Genomic DNA, 27,275 nt, shown 5'->3' with positions numbered 1-27,275 from the left:
CCTGAAAACAACCACAGAAGAAGAACTCCCGGAGAACCTCCACACCAGATATATGCTCCACACACCACAGAAGAAGAAGAACCAGGAAGCTAAGGTCGCTGGAGAGGATCGAGCAGATGGAGGGTGAGAGCTCCAGTGATCGAGTGATCGATTAAATCCAAGGAAAGACGTTTGGATATTAGATCTCATATCATCTCTATGTTCGATCTCCTGCAGGATATAGTTGATCGATATTGAAACGATCAGTGATTGTTGATCCTCCTCAGGTGAAAAACCTTATCTTCACTTCTGTAGTGTTTTCTTTATATTTCTTTATATTTCTTTATTTATCGTTTTTCGGCCCTAACCCTCTGGATGAAGGTTCTTCTCATCAGCTGTTGATTAAGAGAAATTTATTCTGCAGATGAACTTTGAGAAAGTTAAAATGAGAACGGACGACGACGAGTGAATTGACAAAGGGCAGTGAATGAAGGAAGAGAAAGGAAGTGAAGTCTGTGTATTGACATCACATCGGAATAGACCCAGGACGACAAGAATCAAGAAAGTACAATTTCTTCAAAATAAAGCAAAACTTCAAAGTGCTATAAGTAAGTGCCACTAAATTGTTAGTTTCAAAAACTTGTCAGTATTTTTATTTTATTTGTAAGAAATGTTTTTCAAAGAGTATAAGCTTGGAACCTGTTGCTGTGTATTCTATCTCTACATGAGCCATATACATTTACTGTGTAGAAAACCAAACAATCAAAGGCTGAAAGTACAACTCAGTACAACTACTAGCTTCTGTGTTTTTTATAAATATCTCTACCGTACATTCCAAATCTAGTTTACATATACTGTATGTTTATAGTAAAGTGTAAAAATTGTGTAGGACATTTTCTAGACAACCAGAAATCAAATGGTAAACATTTTGAAACAAATCACAGTTTCACCATTTTTGTTAAATGAGCTGGTGTAGAGATTCCAGAAGGTTGTTGGTTTTATGCACCTCTCTGTCTGAGATGAGGTGGAGACATTTCCTCAGCCTGGGTCAATCACTATGGGATTTATGTAGTTTTCTTTCTGTTCAATAATAAAATCCGGTTCACTATGTTCTCAGGTCAGTCAGGTGACATCAAGATGACCTCAGCAAACAGGAAGTGCTCTGCTGTCACAGGAAGTGCTAGAAAGATCAAAGATAACGTTGCCGACTGGCACAACCTGATGCTGAGGTGGGAGAAGCTCAATGAGAACGGATTCTGTGTAGCAGCCAACATCGTCAACATCAAACTGTGAGCTCCAGGCAGTCGGATGAATTCATCACATGCATGTACATGTAGTAGACATGTTTAGATGATGTGTGCATGTAGGTGACATGTCAGATTTAACCTACAGGTCTCGGAACAAACAACGGCAGCAGCAGCTGGTGGATGAGTCCACCTCGTCTTCCTCGTCTTCCTCACCTCCAGCTTTGGAGCTGCAGGACGAATGCAGCAAACTTCATGACATTGTCGTCAAAATGGTGATTCTGTCCTTTGTCATAATTTATGACGTCACAACCCATGACAGAGTTGTACGCTTATTTTAGATTAGTTAGAAATTGATGATTCACTGTAGAAAAAGGATCTGAAAGAGCTTCTCTGATTGGCCAATGATCTAACTGGTGATTTCTTGTCTGACATTCGATGTCTTGTTAGGTTGCCATGGTGACAAAGATGGAGCATCTGATGACATCACAGCGAGGCATTCGGGATCTGGAGGAATTTCAGTTTGGAGCCGAAGGAAGAACAAGTCCTCTATTTCACACCTGGAGCACTGAACAGTTTGGTGAGTGGTGTCATCACTCACCTGTTCAACATCTGTATTACCACCTGCTGCCAGAATCACATCTGGAGATAAAGTTACGTTCAAGATGCATGTTATCATGTTATTGTTTCAGAGTCCTCATCTGGCTTCCTGTGGGAAGCGTTCAGTCAGGAGCTGAAGCTGAAGCAGGCCGTCCTGCAGGAAGTCGCTCACACCACAGACCCTGACCTTGACATGGTCTTCCTGTCCTGCTGGCTACATCAGCCATACACCCCCCCCCAGACCCGACAGAACCTGGAGGCTCTGCTGCTGGAGACCGGACACCGCCCACTGTGATGTTCATCCTCTCCAGGTGTTAGCGTAGATGTGTGGAGCAATAACAGTGTTAATAAAGTTCTATTTATTCAGTTACTCAGTATTTCATCAGTTACCCCTCATACAAACACAAAGCTTACATAACTAAATAATAATCAAGTGTCACCATGAGGATTCATCCACAGTGAAGTCATGAAGACGCTCTGACCTTCATCACGTGAAATCATCAAACACTCCTTTAGTTTATTGGAGGAACAAGAAACAAGTTTAATGATCAATGTGACAAATTAATAGATTGATTCCTCCAAACTGGTTTTTGTCCATCTGACTTTGAGTTAAAGATTGAAAATGTTTGTGAAGTTATAAAAGTAATAAAATAGTGCAACTTTTTAAAACTTTTTTTATATTTATCTACATATAAACAATCGTTTTCTATTTTACATCAACCAAACACAGAAAACAAAAGTTAACAAATTTACAATCAATTCATTTCTAAAAACAAGCAACCTTCTGTCCAGCAACGATGACATCATCAAAGGTGAGAACTGAATGAACGGAGAGGAGTATGGCAGCTCAGAGGGGTCATGCCACAGTTTCATCAACTCCATCACAAATAAATGGTCAATGGTCTGTATTTATATGGTTCTCTTCTAGTACATGAAATGATTCCACAACTAAAGTTTGATCAGTCAGAACTTTATGATCAATGCTTTTCATTGCCGGCGTTGCTCTGCCTCAGATCAGAGAAAGAGAGAACGTGTCATCTGACAAGAACTGATTCAGGTGTGATCCTGATCAGTTCATCTCAGGTGCAAAGCAACACCTGGAACCACAAACAGCTGTTCATTATACCCACTACGACAAGGTCCATGTTGTCCTGAAGGGGGGGGCACCACACTCCTGTGACTCTCAGCGGCAGCACTTACAAGCTCATACGACCTTACAAATACCGCCTTAAAAATCTAGACTGTGCTCAGTTCAGTCTAGATTCTCTTCAGGGTTTAGTTCCGTCTGATGCCTCGATTCCCAGCAGGGCCTGGACCGCCTCCAGGGGGACCCCTTCTTGAGTCTGGATTTGCATAGTGGTCCCATCTGGCCCATTGACAATGACGATCTGGTCTGATGCGGGTTCTGCAAGTTGGACTGTTAGCCCCTCCGTCTCAATGTAGATCTCCTGTCCCTCTTTCAGTTCTTTGGCTTCAGATGCCTCTGTGGTGCTGGACTGAAACAAGTCCCCCTGCTGTAGCTGAGAGGAGGCCTGTATCTGGACTGTGCTGGACTCAAGAGTCTGGATTGTTGCAGACCCGGTTGCCTGAATCAAGGTAGAACCAGGTGTCTGGACAGAGTTGGACTTCAGAGGTTTTGTCTCAGTTTCGGGACTTGAGCCCAGAGCTTCCTCCAGCTCCTTCATCTGGGCTGCGATGGCAGATGTAATCAGGGCCTGGTCCTGGCCCACTGGCAGAGGCCCCTCCCCCTGGTCTCCTGGAGTCACCTCCATGGGTGTGTCAGGGGGGGGAGCCTCGGTTGCGGTTGTCTTAGCAGAGGTGGAGCCAGAAGCGCTGCAACACCAGAGAAACACATCGACACTTCAGATCATCGCTCTCCACCTGGTCCAGGTCTGAAACTATGGAGCTAGATTCTGTGTGTGTTGTATAAATCCCTCCCATTCCCCTGCAAACACAGTGTGGTTTGAAACGACTGAACACCAACACGCCTGTTCGTTCTGCTTTGCAAATACAAAACGACCCAAACTAATTTATAATTGATCGTTGAAAAACAAATGGACTGGCCCACAAAAAGGAAAATCCCACATTTACAAAAATGTGTCCTAGATGTACAAAACAAATTATTTTACATCTCAAAATGTATATAGCATTAAGACCAAAAAAATGAATAAATAAAGGCGGTGTGCAGGAGTCGTTTCTATCTCCATAGTCAAACCATAGACGCTTCTAAATTTGGATGGAACCCGTATTCAGACCTTGACAATTAATGTTGAAATGATTTCATATCTCTTTCCCTAGTGAGATAATTTTTTGTTGAGTTTTGGAAGATTCTAGCTCAATAACAAACCAACACATATTCAGAAACCTTTACCACATGTCTCCATGTGATCACCTGGGTCAGCTCACCTGAAGTCAGCACTGGTGGTCGAGAGTTTGGTTCCATCTGGAATCCCCAGAGGAGGCACAGAGACAAAGCTGGAGTCCTGAGAGGACGTGGCGGGGGTCACAGGGGTCACAGGAGTCACAGGAGTCACTGTTTTTCCACCTTGAACAGAAAAGTGAAAAGTTAGAAACAAACCCAGTCCAGTAGGGGGCAGCAGATGTAGTATCTGTACCTGTTTTGTGTGTCTCTATTCCGTTCTGGTGAACTGAAACACTGTTCTCCATCTTGAATCTCTTAGACGGCGGTAACATCTTAGTATTCTGGGGGAAATATTTGGATTAAATCAGGGATACCCATCACCTGCCATAGGTTCTACAGTAAAACAGGTCATAAAGAAAAAAACAGACTGTATCTAGAACCCTGTACTCGGAACTGAACGTCACCACCAGCCTGTTTACCTCGATGTATCGAACATTCTTACTGGTCGGACTGGGACAGGGAGATGCCCCAGGAACCACCCTCATCTTGTTCACCTCATCCAGGATCCCGAGAGACCTGGCAACCTGAATCACACGGTCCAGTTCAGATTCACCAACAGAAGCTCACAACGGATCCCAGTAGCTCACAACAGATCCCAGTAGAAACTCTCACCTCAATGTTCCTGACCTCAAGTGAAGTGGCTCCTCCTTGTGGACTGATGATATAATCCTGAGCGGCTTGTTTCACATGAACCTGCAGAGACTCGTACTCACGGTAAATGTCTGGAAACCGAGTCCGAGCAGGACCACCGCGCTCCACCTACAGAGGACACAGGACGGTGTCAGATCCGGACTCAGGATCTGGACTGAAGCTGTGAGATTAACCAGATTCCTGCAGCACGGAGACAAACTCCAACACAACACATGACACTTCTGGAGTCTGTGCACGGAAGAAGCATGTATTAAACCTTTTACTGTGTACCAGGGATCTATATGCGTGTGTATTATTAGCATGTACCTTTGCCAACAGCAGCTCCCACAGACTCAATACTTTGGTCAAACGAGGAAGAACGATGTCCATCAGCTCCTCGTCCTCGCACTGCGCCACCAGCTGGAAACAACAACAATTCACACACCTGTATGTATGGGTCATTACATTATACCTGTAAACAAAGACTTTACTTTGAAAGTCCATGTCTTCACTTCCTGCCTCTTACCTCTTGCAGTCGGTCTCGTCTCCTCTCCACCTGCTGCTCTGACGTTACCATGGTAACACTAAGCTTTGGAGGTCTTCCACGGCGACCACGCCTACTGACCACGCCCACTGCCACCTGAGGGAATTGACCAATCAGACGAACTGATTATTAACCTCATTTCAGCAGAAAGAGGGAATCTGAGGAAGTAACCCAGTTTATCACGTAGTGGTTCAGATCTGCACAGCGGTGTTCAACTGCAGGTGTGATTCACCAAGTTCACCTGACCTCACCTTAGGAGGCGGTGCCAGTGGTCGGCCCCTCCCTCTGCCCCTCCCTCGGCCCCTGCCTCGGCCTCGGGGTCGTCCGGGACCGCGGTGATGGAGGCCCCTGAGTCCGACAGCTGCTGCTGGACCTCCCTCCACCTGAACCCAGTCAGAACGCACAGCAGATTAGAACTAACATGTGTGACTAACATGTGTTACTAACATGTGTTACTAACATGTGTAACTAACATGTATAACTAACATGTGTGACTAACATGTGTGACTAACATGTGTAACTTACATGTGTAACTACCATGTGTAACTAACATGTGTTACTAACATGTGTTACTAACATGTGTTACTAACATGTGTTACTAACATGTGTTACTAACATGTGTGACTAACATGTGTGACTAACATGTGTGACTAACATGTGTGACTAACATGTGTGACTAACATGTGTTACTAACATGTGTAACTAACATGTATAACTAACATGTGTGACTAACATGTGTGACTAACATGTGTAACTTACATGTGTAACTACCATGTGTAACTAACATGTGTTACTAACATGTGTTACTAACATGTGTGACTAACATGTGTTACTAACATGTGTGACTAACATGTGTGACTAACATGTGTGACTAACATGTGTGACTAACATGTGTTACTAACATGTGTAACTAACATGTATAACTAACATGTGTGACTAACATGTGTGACTAACATGTGTAACTTACATGTGTAACTACCATGTGTAACTAACATGTGTTACTAACATGTGTTACTAACATGTGTTACTAACATGTGTGACTAACATGTGTGACTAACATGTGTGACTAACATGTGTGACTAACATGTGTAACTTACATGTGTGACTAACATGTGTGACTAACATGTGTGACTAACATGTGTAACTAACATGTGTGACTAACATGTGTGACTAACATGTGTGACTAACATGTGTAATTTACATGTGTAACTAACATGTGTGACTAACATGTGTGACTAACATGTGTGACTAACATGTGTAACTTACATGTGTGACTAACATGTGTGACTAACATGTGTGACTAACATGTGTAACTAACATGTGTGACTAACATGTGTGACTAACATGTGTGACTAACATGTGTAACTAACATGTGTAACTAACATGTGTGACTAACATGTGTGACTAACATGTGTAACTAACATGTGTAACTAACATGTGTGACTAACATGTGTAACTAACATATGTAACTAACATGTGTAACTAACATGTGTGACTAACATGTGTGACTAACATGTGTGACTAACATGTGTAACTTACATGTGTAACTAACATGTGTAACTAACATGTGTAACTAACATGTGTAACTTACATGTGTGATTAACATGTGTGACTAACATGTGTGACTAACCCGTATGATCAACCTGCTTAACTAACCATGAAATAACACCAGACACACACACACACACCTGTGACATACATGAAACGGATTATGTGAACGGTGGTTACTGTTTATATAGATTATACAAACTATATAATTATATCAGATCATATAAAACATATATCTGTATGAGGTTATGGTTGGTGATCAACCTGCTTGGACAGACTCCAGGGAGCCTCCTGTGTCTCTATCACTCACACTGAGCTCTGCACCATCGTTTCATAAGTCTGTTGTTTGAACCCAGACTGAGTCTACACACGTGTCTGATCACACTGTGTGTGTGTGTGTGTGTGTGTGTAAGTTAAATAACGTATATAATCGTTACATAGACTAACATGTCAACGACAGCTCTGATTGGTGGACAGGTCTCTTACTCTGTTTGTTGCCGTGGCAGCAGGTGTGTCCTCCGTCTTCTCGCCTGTCGTCTCCTGTGATTGGCTGAGCTCTCTGACTGGTGCTGGTGTGTTGTTAGGCTGGTCGCCAGGGGGATCAGGGTCTCCGTGGGTCGGGTTCAGTTTGTAGTGCCGGTTCAGGCCTCCAGGACCGATGTAGGCCTTATCGCAGGTCTGGCAGTGGTGGGACCTGGACTTGTGGCTGTAGGTGAGGGAGGCACCAGGGGCGGGGCCATCCTTCCTCACGCCCTCCTCCTCCTCCTCCGTGCTCATTTCAGAGTAGTCGTCAGAGTCGGACTGGTGGCTGTCAGCTAGGTCCTCTGTCTTTATGAACTTGTAATCTTTGGCTTTGTACTTCGGTGGTCTGGAGACCCGACCAGATCTGGTCTGGACCTTCGCCACCTTCTTCTCCCTCTTCTTTAACCTCTTCTTCAGTTTGTCTGTTTCTCGGTCCTTCCCTGCCGGGGCCACAAGGGGAGGTGGAGGTTTGGGCGCGGTGGCAGACGGGGCTGGTGTGATGGTCGTCACAACAGCAGGTCGTTTGACGGGACTCTTCTTGGCGGCGGCCATCGTTCCGTTAATGGGTTTGACTGGCGGGATGCTGACATTACTAGAAGTGGGCGGGGACTTAACAATGGAGGTGGCCAATGCCATAACAGATGTGGGTGGGCCAGCAGGTTTCTGACTAGGACCAGAGGCAGTAGCTGTTGATGTGGTATGGCCCGTCAGCTTGTGGACCAATGGGAGAAGAGATCCAACTACAGGGACAGGGCTCTGTAGCAGCAGCTGGATGGGCGGGTCCCCTGGACTCTGCTGCAGGAAGAACTGCTGACCCTCCTGACCAACCACAGGCTGGATGTGGATGATCTGAGCACTGCTCACGCTGCCATTGGCTGACAGCTTCACCTGAGGATGATTGACACATACAGTTTTCTGCTGCATGGTGGAGCCGTGCTTCACTTCCTGTTTGGGAGGAACCTTGATCTGAATAGTGACGGGCTCCGACTGAAAGGACAGAAAACCAGAAGCTGCTTAGTCTCAGTAAGATCTTCACGTTGACATTGTGGAACAACTGAGATACGTCATTGATAACAGATATTTATAGTCCCTGAATCATCAGTTATAATCAATAGAAGAGTCAATTCCATGTCGGGAATATTTGAGCTGAATAAAACCAGTTGATTTAACCTAAAGGTTTTAATTCTGACTGAATATTAACAAGCGAACATATGGAAACATCTGGAGACACCAGGGGTCTCATTTATAATCATCCAAAACTGCAGGATTATTAAATTCAGAGACAGTTCTGATGTCCTCAATCTATAGAATTTTAACAGAATGATCATTATAAGCTTGTGTTTGTCCTGGGATGGTTCGGTTCGGTCAGTCGATCTAATGCTGGACTCAGTTCAGCTCAGAGATCACAGATCTATAGAATCTAGATCAGCTGATCATCACTGAACCCTCGTCTCCTCCTTAAACTAAAGCTGTTGGTTTAAATGTTGTCTATGAAGTGGATCAATAATCTGCTTCAGTTCAGAATTTGTGTGGAAATTCTCAAAATGTTCCCATCAAGTCTGTTTTTAGTAATCACAACGTTTGCATGAGAAGTGGCGTCTGCTTGTTCAGGCCACGGTTATCGATGAGACCCCCGGGTCTGCAGGGTGCAGCACACACACACACAGGAAGTGACGTATATACTCTGCTGCAGAGGTCATGTGATCATGTCTACATCCCCGACACTGTTGTCAGCTGAACATCTGGATGTGAAACAGTATGGTCACATGACTCAGCTACGTCACTAGATAAGTGTAAGAGGATGGAGGTGATGGAGGAAGCAGCAGAGAAACTAATATCTGGTCTTAACCTGTGAGGAGTGGACGTATTCACACAAACCTTTAAAGGTTGAGAAGCTTTAACTTAAATCTTCTATTTGATCAAAACTGAACTGCGATGGAAACTTCTCAGAAACAGATTCTGCATTTCCACTTCTACATTCTTACACTCATAGTATATTATATTATCTATTGTATCGGCAAATACTTGTATTTATACCCGTACTATACATCATACTCTTTGTATATTCTTTGTATATATAAGTCTATATACACATATTTATACATGTGTACATGTTATTATTATTATATTTTACTATTATTATTATATATACTGTTGCTGCTAATATTACTATATACTGCTATTATATTGGTATAATTACTATCATATATAAATATATATTATGTTATACTATATATACTGTACTATTTTTTATATACTGTCTAACAATAACATTACCATCATATCATCAGTACTATTACCATCATCTGCCACTGCACCTTATCTACCTATTTATCTTGTGTTTCGGTTTTTATTCTTTCTACCGCAATATTTTATATTTTATGTTTTATATTTGATTCTATTGTATTTTATTTTATTGTATTCAAATGTACCGGCTGCTATGACAACTTAATTTCCCTTCGGGATGATTAAAGTAATCTATCTATCTATCTATCTATCTATCTATCTTTTACTGATGGAGTCTGGCTTGAGTCAATCAACATGACGTTTTCAATATTATAAATCATAGAGAAACTGCAGATTAATTGACAGCGTAAAACATTTGTTCACATTAATTCAGAACAGCTAAAGAATCGCCCCCCCCCCCCCCCCCCCCTGCTTGAGCATAATCTAATAAGCTAATAACCGCTCATGACGCTCCTGGTGGTGGAGGTTATTACCGGAAAAATAGTGTTTAATAACCTGAATATTAACGTCCTCCAGCAGATCGCAGGTCAGATCTAACCTCCGACCCCTTGTTTGAGAACCTTTGAGTGAACTTTGATGGACTCGTGCAGTGACAGACAGCTGAGTACAACCGAACCTGTGGATCTGTCTGAGCCAGATGTGGCTCCATGTGTGACCCACCTTCTTCTGGACCACCTGGACTGAGCCACTGGTGTGCATGGCCACCTGCTGGGCGACGCTCTTCAGCTGCTGGGAGGCATTGTTCTGGGTCTTGAGGTTCTCCTGAGGAACCTGCTGGAGAACCTGGACCTGCTGCTTGGACTTGGCGACCTGGTTGATGACCTGCTGCAGCTGACTCGGATCCAGGGTGGCATTGTGGACCGGGGTGGTTCTGATCAGCTGGCTCTGCTGGAGCAGCTGTGCAGCCTCGGTGTCGGGGACCTGGACGAGCTGTTGCCTGGTGAGTTGCTCCAGCAGGAACTGCTGCTCCTCGGCCGTCAGCCCGGAGCCCTCCACCAGGCTACCGTCCGGCTGCACGTAGATGATCGTGGTGTTGCCCAGGTCCGGAGCCTGGCCCGCGAGCTCTGTGCCCACCACGATGCTCTGTTCCTCCGGGCATCTCTGTAAGAAGTCCTCCAGCTGCGCTCCGGACCCTAACGGCAAACTCTGCCCGGACGGGCCGCTCTCAACCCCGTCCACGGGCTGTGAAGTGCCCGCGGAAAGCCCGTTGAGTTCCCCGGGCTGTACGCCCTCAGCGGCGGGGGTGTGAGCCTCGGTCCCCGGCGGTTCTGCGGCTCTTATTGTTCTGATCGGTCCGCTCTCATCCTCCTTGTCCGCCATTTTGGCTGCGAGGCTATCAGTTAGCTTAGCTCAGACTGGGGGCCAGTCGGTAGCTCCAGTCATCCGGAGGTAGAATCCAGTGGAATGAAGTCGGTGCGTGCGAGCGGTCAAAACGCTCCGCGGGGATTGTGGACGTCTCTACCGGCAGCGGCGACTCCGGGAGCGGGTCACGGTTAGCGGGGGACTTTTGAACTAGCCTAGCTTAGCCCAACGCCAGAGCAGAGACTCTGAATGCACGGAGCGGATCCGCGGACTGGACTCAGCATTTTAACATGAAAAATGTGAATCGTTGAATAAATGTGTATTTTACATCGTTTTACAACTTTAAAATCTAATCCGTCACATAAACAAACGTTTTTCTTCTCGTATAAAACATTATGACGTTTGTTGGACCAGAAATAAAAGCGTGTGTCGGGCTATAACATGTTTTAATGAAATGTTGTCACATAAAAACAAGTGACATCACTGTGAAACGGAAGGAGAATCCAGCCTCCGCGTTTTCTAAGCAGCATTCGCTGAGTTTCCGCTTCCGGTCAGTTATTTTTTTATTGATCAGTAAGAAAATACAAAATCATGGAAACATCAAATCAATCAGAGGTGAAGGTGTAATTCTCCGTGTCGCCGGTGAGCGGCGCAGTTTGTTGACGGTGTCTCCGCATCTGTCCGCCTCATGTCACCTGACTAACATCCAGCTGTGAAACAAACACCTGCGTCAACATCTGGAATCAGCCTCAGTGAGTGATGCCTCCTCCTGATGCTAACGCTGCGTTAGCATGAGCTACTCTCACATGATGCTAGCTTACCTGTGCTCTGCCAGTGAAGCTAGCTCGGTAAACAGCATGATGTCGGTTTGTTTGTTATCTTAGCTGTTTACAGAAGTCTTCGTCTGACGTCGTCACACCAGACTCCATTAGCAAGATGCTAATTTACGCTCCTCGTCAGTGTGTGTGAGACTCTGTGTTTGGCAGCTGTCACTGGAGAGAGGTCTCCCTCTTATGAATCCTTCTGTTTCATCCGGTGCATGTGAGATCAACCTAACAACGGTTTGTGTAGGAGAATAATCCAGAACTATATCTTAAAACCTGAACTTGGAATGATTCGTGGTACTGAAGTTAATCAACATGACGTTATCATGTGTCGTGTGACGATGACCAGTTCCTGTCGTTCGGAGCAGAGCTCAGTCCAACTGGAAGGACCGAGCTCCTGGATCTGTCACACAGAGAGGAGGCGTCAGGTGTTTACACGCCTTCACTACAGACCTGTCTCCATCTACATGGTGTTCTCTTTAGATTTTGTTTTGTAAGTGAACAGTCATTTGTTAGTTTTCTCTAACTGGGTTTGGTGCAGGTATCTGTCCTGGCTGCAGACTGAGGTTCTACTGATGCTGGTTTCCAGTTATTTGATGTGGTTTTAATTTGGAGTTTTGAACTGACTTTCAGGGACCAGTGTGAGTCCACTTCAGCAGACACATGGCGACTCAGCTGACCCCGCAGTCCGTCCTGAGAGAGTTCTGCCCGCTCTACCACCTGCTGGACGCCATCCCAGCCAAGGTACTGAACCAGTCCAAACCCGGCTAAAACCCAGACCAGCTGGGTACAACATTTCAGAACAGAATCTGAACATCAAGGCCAATAAGGTTCAATACATCCTGAGAGATGATGATGATGATGATGATGATGATGATGAAGGTTTCTGTCTCCTCAGGTGCAGCGGGGGTTCAGGTCGGTGCTCGTCTACCTGACGGCTGTTGACAGCAGCAGTGACTTCCTGGCGGTGGGCAGCAGCATTGGCATGTTGTACCTGTACTGTCGCCGCCTCGCACACATGAATAAGTACAGTCTGGAGGTCAGATCTTTTCTTCTGTGGTGCTTATTGTAGTAGCTCCAGTGTGTGTGTTTGACATGTGTTGAAGATGTGTTCATGTCTGTGTGCTGCAGGGAAAGTGTGATGCGATCACAGCTGTAAAGCTGCTCAGCTGTTTTGATGATCTGGTTGCTGTAGGATCAGCTTCCGGTCGGGTGTCAGTCTTCCAGCTGGTGTCTCCACTTCCTGGTCGCAACAAACAGGTGAGAAGATCCACAGGTGGGTTTCAGGCCCGGCCCACGCTGATGTGGATATTGTGCCAAAGAAACGTTTTCCTGTGTTTTAGCTTCTTGTCCACACACATACACAAGTATTTCTATGTGTAGGGTTAGGGTTCATAAGTTTGCCTGATTAATCCACGCTGATGGGGCGTTTTACAAACCATCAGTATTTTTTGGAACTTGGTTCTGGGCTGGCATGCCTGTTTGAGCATTTGTTTTGCACTGGAGGGCAAATATCAGTTGAACAAGAGTCCACAGTAGCATAGACAAGAGTCTGTCTCTCTTTGTGTTCAGGTGTAACCTGTCTCTCTCTCTCTGCCTGTCTGTGTGCAGTTGAGGCGGTTCGATGTGGTTGGGCTTCACAAAGGTTCAGTGACATCCCTGGCCTGGAGCACTAACGGGATGAAACTGTTCTCAGGAGATGATAAAGGACGAGTCGTCTTCTCAGCTCTGGACCTGGACCAGGTGAAGCCACCTCAACACACGAGTGTCTACACTGTCCACACTAAACTGTACAAGGTCACCTGGGAGGAATGATGTAATCATGACATCACTATGAGGTCATATAGTCTCGTGATGCATTAACTTTTGTAACCAATATGATTAGAGACACAGCATACTGTTTATCTAGATTAACCAATCATTGATGGTATCATATGGTACAAATGACATCACAATGACACCATCATAAAACTGAATTATAATAATTTCGAATGACCTTGTCTGGATATAAACATTATACATGTTTTGACATGTTATATATATATATTTGTGTGTGTGTGTGAAGGGGCTGTGTAAACCTGTGCTGCTGTTGGAGGAATCCTCCGGTGTAGTTCAGGTGGCGTACAGTCAGCAGGTGCTGCTGGTGTCAACGCAGCACAGATCTCTGCTCTACTGTACACAGACACAGCAAGTCCAGCAGCTGGGCTCTAAACCCCGCAAGAGGTACGACACACTGCATACATGTAATATACTACACAGATATCATACAACATGTATGTCATACATTATAACAAAATATAACAAAAACAGCTTGAGGTCCAGAAGAAGAGAGCGCAGCGTGTTGACGTGTGTGTTGACACGCGTCTTGATATGTTTATCCGTGTGTGTATTGGTTGCAGCAGTGGCAGGTTCGGCGCCTGCTTCCTGCCTGCTCTATGTAAACAGAGCGACCTTCAGGTGTTTGCTGCCCGGCCGGGACTCAGACTGTGGAGGTGTGACATCACAGGACAGGTGGAGGACACGCGACAGCTCAAAGCTCTGTTTAACACACAGGTACACTGACAACATATGTGTACTGTTTCTGTTGAAGCTGCACATATATGATTTACTGTGGTTGAATGAAATATAGAAATACTATGATTGTTTAATTCATTCTGTGTGTCTGTCTGTCCCTCTCTCTCTCCTGTCTGTCTCTTTGAATGTGCCTCTGTGATGTCTGTCTCTCTATCCTGTCCATTTCTGTCTGTCTGTCTCAATGTGGTCTGCGTGTCTCTCTCTATCTCTCCTGTCTGTCTCTCTCTGTCCGTCTGTCTGTCTCACACGCTTCTGTCTGTCAGATTCCTCAGTTTCAGTTGTTTCCTCATCCGGGCCCAGTGGGAGCGTATCGTCCAGCGGACAGGCAGCTCGGGATGCTCAGCTGCTTCCTCAGAAAGGACTGGATCCTGAGCTGGAACGAGTACAGCGTGTACGTGGTGGACTGTGTCAGCGAGGTGAGACCGTTTCTAATCAGGACTCTTTAGCTCGTCAACAGACTCGTTACCACATCATCTGTGATGATGAGCTGTTCACTTGTGATCTGATCACAAAAGCCACATGTCAATACTGTAGGGGGCCAATGAGTGATTGATGATGTTTGATATCTGATCAGTTTTATATCTGATGTGTTCAGGTGATCATCGGATCTTTGGAGAGCAGTGGAGACATTGTCTCAGTGTCGTGTTGTGACAACGAGATCTTCATCCTGAAAGGAGACAGAGACGTCATCCGATTGTCCAACAGCCCCGAGGGACTGACCTCCAGCTGTGAGTGATACTTCCTGTACTACTACTGCTGCTAGTGCTGCTACTGCTGACGGGGTAACCATTTTTTATTTATTTACCCGTTTGATTAAATTCTTCAGTGTCTGAGCTCTCCGTCCGTTTGTCCTCACCTTTGACCACACCCACCATCCTTCCACAAACGGGGTCAGTGGAAACAGCTCAGCCAATCAGAACCATGGCCATCATCGCAGAGGGTGGGGCTAGACAGGAGGGAGGGGCAGGGGCACATGGTGAGAAGAAAGAGGAAGAGGAAGTGATGGAGGCAGAGGAGCAGCTGGAACAGCTGGAGGTAACTGACCACAATCCACTAGACTGGTTGACTAGTAATGGTATTAACTTGTTACTGACTGGCTCCATGTTGGTGCAGGGGATGGAGCAGCTTTGTCGACAGTCCTGTTTGCTAACTGGCGGCTTGCGTAGTTGCAGTTCCTCTCATCCCGTGAGCTCCCGTGAGCTCAGCGGCAGATGCTACAGTGCCCCCCTGGGTCAGGAGGAGATGCAACAGGAGCTGGTGGTGAAAGCTGTAAGAGTGAAGAAGAAAAAGAGAAGGCAAGGTAAGAAAAAGACGAGAGGACAGACAGACAGACAGAAGGACAGACAGATGGATTGTATACTTGACTTTTCTACATGTCATGCTGTCCGTCCTTAGACAGTAGCAGTGGGACACGTCTCTCTGAGAGCAGCTGCTCAGACTCCATGTTTGTAGTCCAAGACAGCAGCTGTAGTGACGGAGGAAGTGGAACTCCTCTGAGCGACCGAGCCTCCCTCATGTGGCTGGACCAGGACCAGGACCAGGACCTGGACTCACAGGAGGAAGGAGGGCTGCATTCAGATGGAGGTTTAAAAGATGGAGAGAAGAACGATTCCTGGTTAGTTGAAAGCCAGCAGACCAGAACATAATGTCTCCTTCTGACCCATCTGTCTCATTATTGTTTTCTTCTTCCAGCTCCATCCTCCCTCAAGCATCCCTCCTTCTTCAGGGGCCAGAGAAGCAGATGATCACAGGAAAGGCCTCATATGAGGAGGTCATCCCTCCAACACCAGATGTTGATCTACTGCTGGAGTGCACCTTCTCCTATATGCAAAATAATGATGAAGATGATGGACAAGAGGAGCAGCCAATGGACGAGCAAGATGATGGGTATCTGAGCCCTCTGATTGGACCAGAGGCGGAGGATGGGGATGAGGATGATGATGAGGTGTGTTGTATGTGGACTTAATGATACACCTGCCTGGTCCTAATATAATCCTGGACCTGTCTGGTCCTCATACTGTTGGTCCTGTTAGGGTGTGTTTTGGACTAATGTATGAATGTAAATAATGTGAATGCCGATTAGAAGTAAATCTCTCCTTCATTAAATTGATTATTTCCTTCGTGTTTGTGTACAGGTGGGCAAGCTGGTGCCCCCTGCTGGCCTGGCAGACCAGATGTTTTACTCCACTGTGTCCACTCGGGACAGAGAACCCAGTTTGTCCAGTGATGAAGAGGGAGACATCTACTGTCACACGCTGCCTGCAGCTGGCAGCAGAGGAGACGTCCTCACATGTTCGTCCATTCAGACGGAAAATAGTAGAGACAGCCAGGCGGACCAGGACGCTCAGGACAGAGACCGACACAAACCTGACCAGGTGAGACAAATCTGGACTTGACAAGTCTCACAGCTGGAGTTAATGTTTTAACCTTGATCTCTTTAGTTGGCAGAAAGCTGGATGGGATACTTAGGCCCAGGGTGTGGAATACTGACCCTGCAGGTGACAGACAGGTGAGCTGGGGACCATGGTGTGACTGGTGTCAGGTGACTCACAAGAGTTCAGCAGCTGTCTAACAGGTAACTGTGTGTCTCAGGTATGTGTGGTGTCTGGACTTCAAAGGAGGACTATTCTGCAGCACTTTGCCTGAAAGTGGGCTCAACTGGCAGCGATTCGAAGAAAACGTCCACCAGGTGGCGTTGTCCCCTTCAGGTGAACTGCTGACATCTTTCATTCAGCTGTTGGAAACAGTAGTTTGTGATGAAGCTGTTGTTAATGATGTCCAACTGCTGCCTCACCATCATGTTGCATGTTAGCATCAGCATCTCCCGGTCACCAGCTGAGTGTTAGAAGCGGGCAGCAGGTGGCCAGCTGTGCAGGTGTATGTAGCATGAGCTAACGGTTAATTGTTGCAACTCCACCAGGTAATCTGCTGTGGAAGGTGGAGCAGAAGAGCATGACAGCGTTTGCCTGTGCTAAAGTGTCAGTTAAAGGAAAACGTCACTGGTACAAAGCTGTGGAGCAAACAGCGTTTGTCGCTCTGAGTGACGACTCCGCCTGGATCATCAGGACCAACGGAGACCTCTACCTGCAGACAGGTAACCACCTGTCTTACTTACTGAGCAGATCCCTGAACGTCATTGAATCACACGTTGAAGAAACCGAAAACTGACAAGAGAAAATCAAAATCTCATTAAAACATCAACACACAGTTTGAACCCAGGTATAAATCACGTCAGGAAATCGTTCATTGCTTTGATTCAGGGGGAACTTGGAGTCGTAGCCGGTCACAGGAGCTGGTTTCTGAAGCGGTTGTTACTGGCTGAGAATGATGACCAGTGACATTTAGACAAACACAAGATGAACGGCTCATTTGTCCAGTAGGGTTAGGGCTAGCACCCATCTGACCTGAATGGTTTTCTCCTACAGCTGTGATGTGACTATGTTACCAACAGGGGCCTTTTTCTGAAAATTGATCAAACCTGTGAAATGACTTGTTTCTTCTTCTGCTGCTGATGAGCAGCAGGTGGAGCAGCTCTTCCAGTTGCTGCTGTTAAACCACAGCAGAAAAGAAGAGGAGGTTAAAACATGATGTGTCCTGTGTTGATGTGAGGAGGGTTCAGACACCTCTTGACCTCCCTCCAGACTTCATCAGGCTCTTCTGAATTTCTTCTTGATCACCGAGGATCCATCTGGGCTACCTCTGGATCCTCCTGAGGTTCCTCTGGATCCCTCTGGATCCCTCTTGACTACATTTGGATCCCATTGGATTTCCCTTGATCACTTTGGGGACCCAGAATGAACCCATCAGACCTCCTGTAGCAGGATGTGTGGTGTTTAAGGAGGAGCTATTGTGGGCTGTTGCCACAGTAACTTTTGTGTGTCTGTCAGGTCTGAGCGTGGAGCGTCCATGTGCTCGTTCTGTGAAGGTCGACGCCCCCTGTGTGTTCAGCCAGGTGTGTGTTAGAGGGGGCGTGGTCTGGGCTCTGAGCGAACACAAGGCTTTATTCTACAGAGAAGGACTGAACAGCTACTGCAGCGAGGGAGAGGGCTGGAAGTACGACACCGTCAGGTAATACTGCTACTGTAGTACTACTGTAAGACAACTGCTTTAATACCACTACTGTAATACTATTGTCTATGTGCGTGTGTGTCAGTGAGGCTCAGGGTCTGGACCTGATGTGCGTGGCCCTGGGAGACGGGGGGACGTCCTGGGCTCTGGACGCCAGTGGCAGCCTCTGGTTCAGGACAGGAATCTGTTCGTCCAAACCTCAGGGAGACGACGACCACTGGTGGCAGGTAGAGACAGGTCTTTTCTCACATCCTGTTGGTCTCATATCCTGATCATCTCACCTCCTGTCTGTCTCTCCTTCAGATCAGTATCTCGGACTACGTGGTGTTCGATCAGGGAAGTCTGTTCCAGACGCTGCTGCAGGCCACGCAGAGTGTGGCCACGGTCACCAGGGCCCCGGTGGAGCGGGTGGTGGCCTTTCTGTCTCAGTACTCTCAGTGTCAGCCGAGCCTGGTGAGCGCTAATGCTGGCGGAGTCTGGGTGGCTTCAGGACGGAACCAGCTGCACCTGGCCCGCGGCAGCCTTGTAGGTCAGTCGAGTTACCAGTAGATTCCAGTAGAGTTCACAATAGACTCAATGTTTCAGCTTCTCAATGTGTGGTTACTTCAGGAACATTCTGGCAGAACGTCGTTCCCAGAGGAACCGTGTCGTCCACCAGGTGGAGCTTCATCACGTGTTCAGTGGTTCCTCACAGAGAAGGTAAAACCTGGAGTTGGGTCTCTGCCCCCTCTCATGAACTCATCTGACCCTGGTCTTCTGTGTTCCAGGTGCTCTGCTGTGGTTGGCTCAGAGCAGGAAGGATCTGTTCTGTGTTTGGGATCAGGATGGAGAGCTCCGCCCCTCGTCTGTCCCTCTCTCACCTGAGGTAAAAAAACAAACACCTGTCGACTCTCCTGATGTTCCCCTGATGTTCTCCTGATGTTCCCCTGATGTTCCCCTGATGTTCTCCTGATGTTCTCCTGATGTTCTCCTGATGTTCCCCTGATGTTCCCCTGATGTTCCCCTGATGTTCTCCTGATGTTCCCCTGATGTTCTCCTGATGTTCCCCTGATGTTCCCCTGATGTTCCCCTGATGTTCCCCTGATGTTCCCCTGATGTTCTCCTGATGTTCCCCTGATGTTCTCCTGATGTTCTCCGGATGTTCCCCTGATGTTCCCCTTATGTTCTCCTGATGTTCTCCTGATGTTCCCCTGATGTTCCCCTGATGTTCCCCTGATGTTCCCCTGATGTTCCCCTGATGTTCTCCTGATGTTCCCCTGATGTTCCCCTGATGTTCTCCTGATGTTCCCCTGATGTTCCCCTGATGTTCCCCTGATGTTCCCCTGATGTTCTCCTGATGTTCCCCTGATGTTCCCCTGATGTTCTCCTGATGTTCCCCTGATGTTCCCCTGATGTTCCCCTGATGTTCTCCTGATGTTCCCCTGATGTTCCCCTGATGTTCTCCTGATGTTCCCCTGATGTTCTCCTGATGTTCTCCTGATGTTCTCCGGATGTTCCCCTGATGTTCCCCTGATGTTTGCCTTATGTTCTGGATGTTCTCAGATGGAGCTGACTCACCTGTCTGCCTGTCCTGATGCTCTGTGGGGTTTGGACCCTCATGGTCGAGTTAGAATTCGTACACTGTCTCCGTCCTGTCCCACCGGACTGAACTGGACCACACTGGACCTGAGTCAGCTTGGTATACACAGACAGACAAACAAACAAACAAACACACATGTATACACACGCACACACATATATAAACAGACACAGCTGTTTTTCTGTGTCACACTGACAAGCGAAGGTTGTGTAACAGGTCAGTATCGTGTGTGTGTGTGTGTGTGTGTGTGTGTGTGTGTGTGTGTGTGTGTGTGTGTGTGTGTGTGTGTGTGTGTGTGTGTGTGTGTGTGTGTGTGTGTGTGTGTGTGTGTGTGTGTGTGTGTGTGTGTGTGTGTGTGTGTGTGTGTGTGTGTGTGTGTGTGTGTGTGTGTGTGTGTGTGTGTGTGTGTGTGTAACCTGACTGATAGGTCAGATCTGTTTTTAGTGCCTCTGCCCTTCTCACTATCTCAGACCACATGTCTGTTTACAAGCTGGGAGTCTGTGATCAGGACCAATGTGTATCCACCAGTAGCAACACGTTAGCTTCACAAGCTAAGCTAGTTTAGTCAGACGTCACAGAACATCAGTCAAGCAGAGCTTTCATAGTCTTTTAGCATAAACACACGTTTCAGGGTGTTTATGTTAATGGTTGAGAAGAAGAGTCGAGTGAGGTCGTCTCAGATCTGGAGGTTTTACAATAATGAGAGGAACTTGTTTTTGTTTGTGAGACTCAGTCTTTAACATGAGCTCTAGATATGAGTCAGAGTGGAACCTCAGCCCGACGCCTCCTTTGAGAATCAGTACTGGTTTTCACAAAGTGTGTTGCTTCAGTGTTTTTAGATCTTTTGTCAAATGTTACTATGGTCACTGAAATATACAATTACATAATTATCAAATATATAATTACAACCATTTTATAATTGTCAAAGGATTTTATTGACAATAACATTAAGTGAATGCAAAGAGTCAATATCAATATTAGTTAACTTCTGGGCCACATCCTGACTGATGGCAGCTCATTCTTCATAATCGATGCTCGGACTTTGTCAGAATTTGTGGGTTTTTGTTCGTCCAAATGCCTCTTGAGGATTGACCACAAGTTCTGAATGGGATTCAGGTCTGGGGAGTTTCCTGGCCATGGACCCATAATGTTGATGTTTAGTTCCCCGAGCCTCTTAGTTATCACTTTCGCCTTATTGCAAGGTGCTCCATCACGCTGGAGAAGCATCGTGCGTCACCAGACTGTTCTTTGATGGTTGGGAGAAGTGGCTCTCGGAGGATGTTTTGGTACTTTTCTTTATTCATGGAAAACAGATGAATGGTCTCAGGATGCTTTACTGTTGGCACGACACAGGACTTATGGTAGCGCTCGCCTTGTCTTCTCCAGACAAGCTTTCTTCCAGATGCCCAAAACAATCGGTAGGCTATAGCGGATTCATCAGAGAAAATGACTTCACCCAGTCCTCATCAGTCCAATCCCTGCACCTGTGGCAGAATATCAGTCTGTCCCTGAGGTTGTTCCTGGAGAGAAGTGGCTTCTTTGCTGCCCTTCTTGACACCAGGCCATCCTCCAAACGTCTTCTCCTCACTGTGCGTGAAGATGCACTCACACCTGCCTGCTGCCATTCCTGAGCAACCTCTGCACTGGTGGTGCCCCGATCCTGCAGCTGAATCAACTTCAGGAGATAGTTCTGGCGCTTGCTGGACTCTCTTGGGCACCTGACGCCTTCTTCACACGATTGAACCTCTGTCCTTGAAGTTCTTGATGATCAGATAAATGGTAGAATTAGGTGCAATCTTAACAGCAGCAATATCCTGGTCTCTGAAGCTCTTTGAGTGCAAAGCAGTGAAGACTGCACGTGTTTCCTTGCAGGTCACCATGGTTAACAGAGGAAGAACAATGAAAGCACCACCCTCCTTTCACAGCTTCCACTCTGCTCTTCTGTCTCAACCAGTTGACAGAGTGATCTCCAGTCTTGTTGATTTTTGTGGCAAAGAGGGACTTCATCTGATCACTCTTCATAACATTCTGGAGTGTATGCAAATTGCCATCATAAAAACTGAGGCAGCAGACTTTGTGAAAACGTTTGGCCACGGCTGTACAGTTGACAGTTTAATTGATCTTTGAGGATCCATTTGACCTTGAGGTGTTTCCTACAGGACCTGAATGGTTCCTGGGACCGTTCAAGGAGCCTTGAGGGAGATCAAGTCAAACATGTGGAGCTTTGCTTGACCCTTCAGGAGGTTCTGAGGGTTCTTAAGGTTGCTCCAGTGTTCCTTGAGGAGGTTTTAACGTTTTGCAGGCTGTGAAAGATTCAGCTGAATTATCACGTGTGTGTTACAGGAAACGTTCGTCTGGTCAGTCTGAGCTGCGGCAGCCAGAACATCTGGGCCGTCGACAGCCTGGGAGTTGTTTACTTCAGGGTTGGAACTCAACCGCTGAACCCGAGCATGATGCTGCCAGCCTGGATCCACATAGAACCACCTGTACAGGTAACACACTGGGTCCACATAGAACCACCTGTACAGGTTACACACTGGGTCCACAAAGAACCACCTGTACAGGTAACACACTGGGTCCACATAGAACCACCTGTACAGGTTACACACTGGGTCCACATAGAACCACCTGTACAGGTAACACACTGGGTCCACATAGAACCACCTGTACAGGTAACACACTGGGTCCACATAGAACCACCTGTACAGGTAACACACTGGGTCCACATAGAACCACCTGTACAGGTTACACACTGGATCCACATAGAACCACCTGTACAGGTAACACACTGGATCCACATAGAACCACCTGTACAGGTAACACACTGGGTCCACATAGAACCACCTGTACAGGTTACACACTGGATCCACATAGAACCACCTGTACAGGTTACACACTGGATCCACATAGAACCACCTGTACAGGTAACACACTGGATCCACATAGAACCACCTGTACAGGTAACACACTGGATCCACATGTACAGGTTACACACTGGATCCACATAGAACCACCTGTACAGGTAACACACTGGATCCACATAGAACCACCTGTACAGGTAACACACTGGGTCCACATAGAACCACCTGTACAGGTAACACACTGGGTCCACATAGAACCACAGGTTACACACTGGATCCACATAGAACCACCTGTACAGGTTACACACTGGATCCACATAGAACCACTTGTTACACACTGGATCCACATAGAACCACCTGTACGGGTTACACACTGGATCCACATAGAACCACAGGTTACACACTGGATCCACATAGAACCACCTGTACAGGTTACACACTGGATCCACATAGAACCACCTGTACAGGTTACACACTGGATCCACATAGAACCACCTGTACAGGTTACACACTGGATCCACATAGAACCACCTGTACAGGTAACACACTGGGTCCACATAGAACCACCTGTACAGGTTACACACTGGATCCACATAGAACCACCTGTACAGGTTACACACTGGATCCACATAGAACCACCTGTACAGGTAACACACTGGATCCACATAGAACCACCTGTACAGGTAACACACTGGATCCACATGTACAGGTTACACACTGGATCCACATAGAACCACCTGTACAGGTAACACACTGGATCCACATAGAACCACCTGTACAGGTAACACACTGGGTCCACATAGAACCACCTGTACAGGTAACACACTGGGTCCACATAGAACCACAGGTTACACACTGGATCCACATAGAACCACCTGTACAGGTTACACACTGGATCCACATAGAACCACTTGTTACACACTGGATCCACATAGAACCACCTGTACGGGTTACACACTGGATCCACATAGAACCACAGGTTACACACTGGATCCACATAGAACCACCTGTTCAGGTTACACACTGGATCCACATAGAACCACCTGTACAGGTTACACACTGGATCCACATAGAACCACCTGTACAGGTAACACACTGGGTCCACATAGAACCACCTGTACAGGTAACACCCTGGATCCACATGTACAGGTTACACACTGGATCCACATAGAACCACCTGTACAGGTAACACACTGGGTCCACATAGAACCACCTGTACAGGTAACACACTGGGTCCACATAGAACCACCTGTACAGGTAACACACTGGGTCCACATAGAACCACAGGTTACACACTGGATCCACATAGAACCACCTGTACAGGTTACACACTGGATCCACATAGAACCACTTGTTACACACTGGATCCACATAGAACCACCTGCACGGGTTACACACTGGATCCACATAGAACCACAGGTTACACACTGGATCCACATAGAACCACGAGTTCCACACTGGATCCACATAGAACCACTGGTTCCACACTGGATCCTCATTACCATGTCTCTGCAGCCAATAGGAGTGCAGCTGCTCAGCGTCCAGACGAGTCCTAACGACCGTCTCCTCTGGGCCGTGGACAACAGAGGAACCGTCTTTGTGAGAACTGGACTCAGTGATGAGATGCCTGTCGGGACGGACTGGGAGCTGGTCCCAGGTACACACCTGTCTGTCTGCAACACCTATCTGTCTTGATTGTGTGTCTGTTACAATAATGTGTTTGTGTGTGTGTAGGGTTAGCAGTGAGTCAGCTGGTCCTCAGCTGTCGGACAGTTTGGGTTCGGTGTGTAAACGGAGATCTGGCTCGACGTTACGGCGTCTCCGACCGGAACCCTGCAGGGGACTACTGGAAGAAGATTCCTGGAAACGCCAACTGGTTAACTGGTTAGACTGGTTCATACTGTTTTAAACTGGTTAGACTCGGTTTACACTGGTTACACTGGGTTTACACTGGTTACACTGGGTTTATACTGGTTTGACTGGGATTATACTGGTCACACTGGGTTTACACTGTTTAGAATGGTATATACTGGGTTTACACTGTTTAGACTGGGTTTACACAGGTTAGACTTGGTTTATACTAATTTGAATGGTTTGTACTGGTAAGACTGGGTTTCTACTGGTTACACTGGGTTTGCACTGGTTAGACTGGGTTTACACTTGTTGGAATGGATTAGACTGGTTAGAGTGTCTCAAGCGTGTCCCAGATAACACGTCTCTCTCTCTCTTTAGTGACTCCAGAGGACGAGTTGTGGGCAGTGACTCTGGTCGGTGGTTTGTCCCGTCGGCTGACAAAGCTCCTCCCACAGACTCCCTGTAAACCCGCCTCCTCAGGCCCCGCCCTCAGTGGCGACGACGTTGAAGATGAATGGGAGCTCATCTGAACTCTGACATCACTATGATGTCATTACTTGTTCATGTTGGTCTGCCTGAGCTGGATTCACCTGGTGGAACGTACTGACATCACCAGTATCACTTCCTTTAACGTTCAAGTCTAGATAATATGATTGCACTTTAGAGAGCCCAGGTGGCCTCTGGGATAATATATAAACTTATTATTTTGTTTTAACAGGAGACCTTTAATGTCTGATGGGGCGATGGTGGACAGGGATTCACTGGGACTTAATCTGCTTATTCGGGTTCTACTGGTTTTAACTGGTTTCACTCATGACATTAAAGTGACATTGCACTACACTTCACTTCAGCGTGTTCAGACTGGTTTAGTGTGTTTGTGTGTAACTGAGACATTTAAGTTTTTTTTTGTTTTTCAGCAGGGAGCCTGCTGACCCTAACCCTTGTGTGTGAACTGTTGGTTTCAAATTGTAATTAAGGGACTAAAGAATTCTGTCTGACCTACGTAGGTGCTGTCATCAACACCTACGTGGGCGGAGTCTACCTGTACTTGAATGTGATTGGTTTGTAGACGGCGTCTGACGTGGGAGTGTTGTCTAGAGGATATTAATGAAGAGCTCCATATGGTTGCCATGGTAACATCATTATGGTATCACTGGCAGCATCAGCACCTTCAGATTTAGTACTCTACTCTACAGTACTCTACAGTACTCTACTCTACAGTACTCTACACTACAGTACACTACAGTACTCTACTCTACAGTACACTACAGTACTCTACTCTACAGTACAGTACAGTACTCTACTCTACAGTACTCTACTCTACAGTACTCTACTCTACACTACAGTACTCTACACTACAGTACTCTACAGCACTCTACTCTACAGTACACTACAGTACTCTACTCTACAGTACTCTACAGCACTCTACTCTACAGTACTCTACAGCACTCTACTCTACAGTACACTACAGTACTCTACTCTACAGTACTCTACAGCACTCTACTCTACAGTACTCTACACTACACTACTCTACAGTACTCTACACTACAGTACTCTACACTACAGTACTCTACAGTACTCTACAGCACTCTACTCTACAGTACACTACAGTACTCTACTCTACAGTACTCTACAGCACTCTACTCTACAGTACTCTACACTACACTACTCTACAGTACACTACAGTACTCTACAGTACACTACAGTACTCTACTCTACAGTACTCTACTCTACACTACAGTACTCTACACTACAGTACTCTACAGTACCCTACAGCACTCTACTCTACAGTACACTACAGTACTCTACTCTACAGTACTCTACAGCACTCTACTCTACAGTACTCTACACTACACTACTCTACAGTACACTACAGTACTCTACTCTACAGTACACTACAGTACTCTACTCTACAGTACTCTACTCTACACTACAGTACTCTACAGTACTCTACAGCACTCTACTCTACAGTACACTACAGTACTCTACTCTACAGTACACTACTCTACAGTACAGTACTCTACACTACAGTACTCTACAGTACAGTACTCTACACTACAGTACTCTACACTACAGTACTCTACTCTACACTACAGTACTCTACACTACTCTACAGTACTCTACTCCACAGTACAGTACAGTACTCTACACTACAGTACTCTACAGCACTCTACTCTACAGTACACTACAGTACTCTACTCTACAGCACTCTACTCTACAGTACTCTACACTACACTACTCTACAGTACTCTACACTACAGTACTCTACAGTACTCTACAGTACTCTACTCTACAGTACACTACAGTACTCTACACTACAGTACTCTACACTACAGTACAACCAGATGTCCCGCCCATTTGGAATGATTTATGGAAAACGTTTGAACATTTCTTTGTTGTTGAAAGAATGTGGTCTAAGAGTAAAAACATTCACCATAAACCTGGACTCTTACAGACGATGATTGACTGTGCTGGAC

General features: G+C 46.4%; 3 protein-coding genes across 10 annotated transcripts; 2 read left to right on the top strand and 1 right to left on the bottom strand.

The window, feature by feature from the left end:
• Positions 1–25: 25 nt before the first annotated feature.
• Positions 26–2,193, top strand: cinp (cyclin dependent kinase 2 interacting protein). Of its 4 annotated transcripts, XM_062396867.1 has the most exons (7): positions 44–123; positions 217–266; positions 404–587; positions 1,097–1,268; positions 1,372–1,498; positions 1,674–1,803; positions 1,916–2,193. In XM_062396867.1, the coding sequence occupies exons 3-7, from the start codon at positions 467–469 to the stop codon at positions 2,116–2,118; spliced, it is 753 nt and encodes a 250-aa protein (XP_062252851.1). In that variant the 5' UTR covers positions 44–123; positions 217–266; positions 404–466; the 3' UTR covers positions 2,119–2,193. The 4 variants fall into 4 exon arrangements, with proteins under 4 accessions (XP_062252852.1, XP_062252851.1, XP_062252848.1 ...); XM_062396864.1 differs by having other exon boundaries at positions 65–266; XM_062396868.1 differs by lacking the exons at positions 217–266; positions 404–587 and having other exon boundaries at positions 26–123.
• Positions 2,194–2,480: 287 nt separating this feature from the next.
• znf839 (zinc finger protein 839) lies at positions 2,481–11,367 on the bottom strand. Its single transcript, XM_062396854.1, has 10 exons — positions 10,397–11,367; positions 7,454–8,476; positions 5,671–5,802; positions 5,402–5,515; positions 5,203–5,295; positions 4,858–5,004; positions 4,665–4,769; positions 4,439–4,526; positions 4,230–4,368; positions 2,481–3,656 (listed from the first exon to the last, which is right to left on the bottom strand). The coding sequence occupies exons 1-10, from the start codon at positions 11,054–11,056 to the stop codon at positions 3,092–3,094; spliced, it is 3,066 nt and encodes a 1,021-aa protein (XP_062252838.1). The 5' UTR covers positions 11,057–11,367; the 3' UTR covers positions 2,481–3,091.
• tecpr2 (tectonin beta-propeller repeat containing 2) lies at positions 10,589–25,643 on the top strand. 5 transcript variants are annotated; one of them, XM_062396853.1, is made up of 27 exons: positions 11,569–11,790; positions 12,496–12,606; positions 12,761–12,901; positions 12,994–13,122; positions 13,474–13,605; positions 13,928–14,085; positions 14,262–14,415; positions 14,700–14,852; positions 15,032–15,164; positions 15,263–15,471; positions 15,550–15,736; positions 15,832–16,051; positions 16,129–16,381; positions 16,572–16,811; positions 16,878–16,945; positions 17,029–17,144; positions 17,357–17,530; positions 18,324–18,504; positions 18,590–18,731; positions 18,808–19,033; positions 19,114–19,203; positions 19,272–19,369; positions 20,047–20,182; positions 22,427–22,575; positions 24,460–24,601; positions 24,679–24,828; positions 25,177–25,643. In XM_062396853.1, the coding sequence occupies exons 2-27, from the start codon at positions 12,526–12,528 to the stop codon at positions 25,326–25,328; spliced, it is 4,014 nt and encodes a 1,337-aa protein (XP_062252837.1). In that variant the 5' UTR covers positions 11,569–11,790; positions 12,496–12,525; the 3' UTR covers positions 25,329–25,643. The 5 variants fall into 5 exon arrangements, with proteins under 5 accessions (XP_062252836.1, XP_062252833.1, XP_062252837.1 ...); XM_062396852.1 differs by lacking the exon at positions 11,569–11,790 and adding an exon at positions 10,589–10,676 and having other exon boundaries at positions 15,263–15,736; XM_062396849.1 differs by having other exon boundaries at positions 11,568–11,790; positions 15,263–15,736.
• The last annotated feature ends 1,632 nt before the right edge of the window (positions 25,644–27,275 follow it).

The sequence above is a fragment of the Platichthys flesus genome, chromosome 10 (assembly GCF_949316205.1).
Source record: "Platichthys flesus chromosome 10, fPlaFle2.1, whole genome shotgun sequence".
NCBI classification, from domain to species: Eukaryota; Metazoa; Chordata; class Actinopteri; order Pleuronectiformes; family Pleuronectidae; genus Platichthys; species Platichthys flesus.
This window is presented reverse-complemented; position numbering and strand designations above follow the sequence as displayed.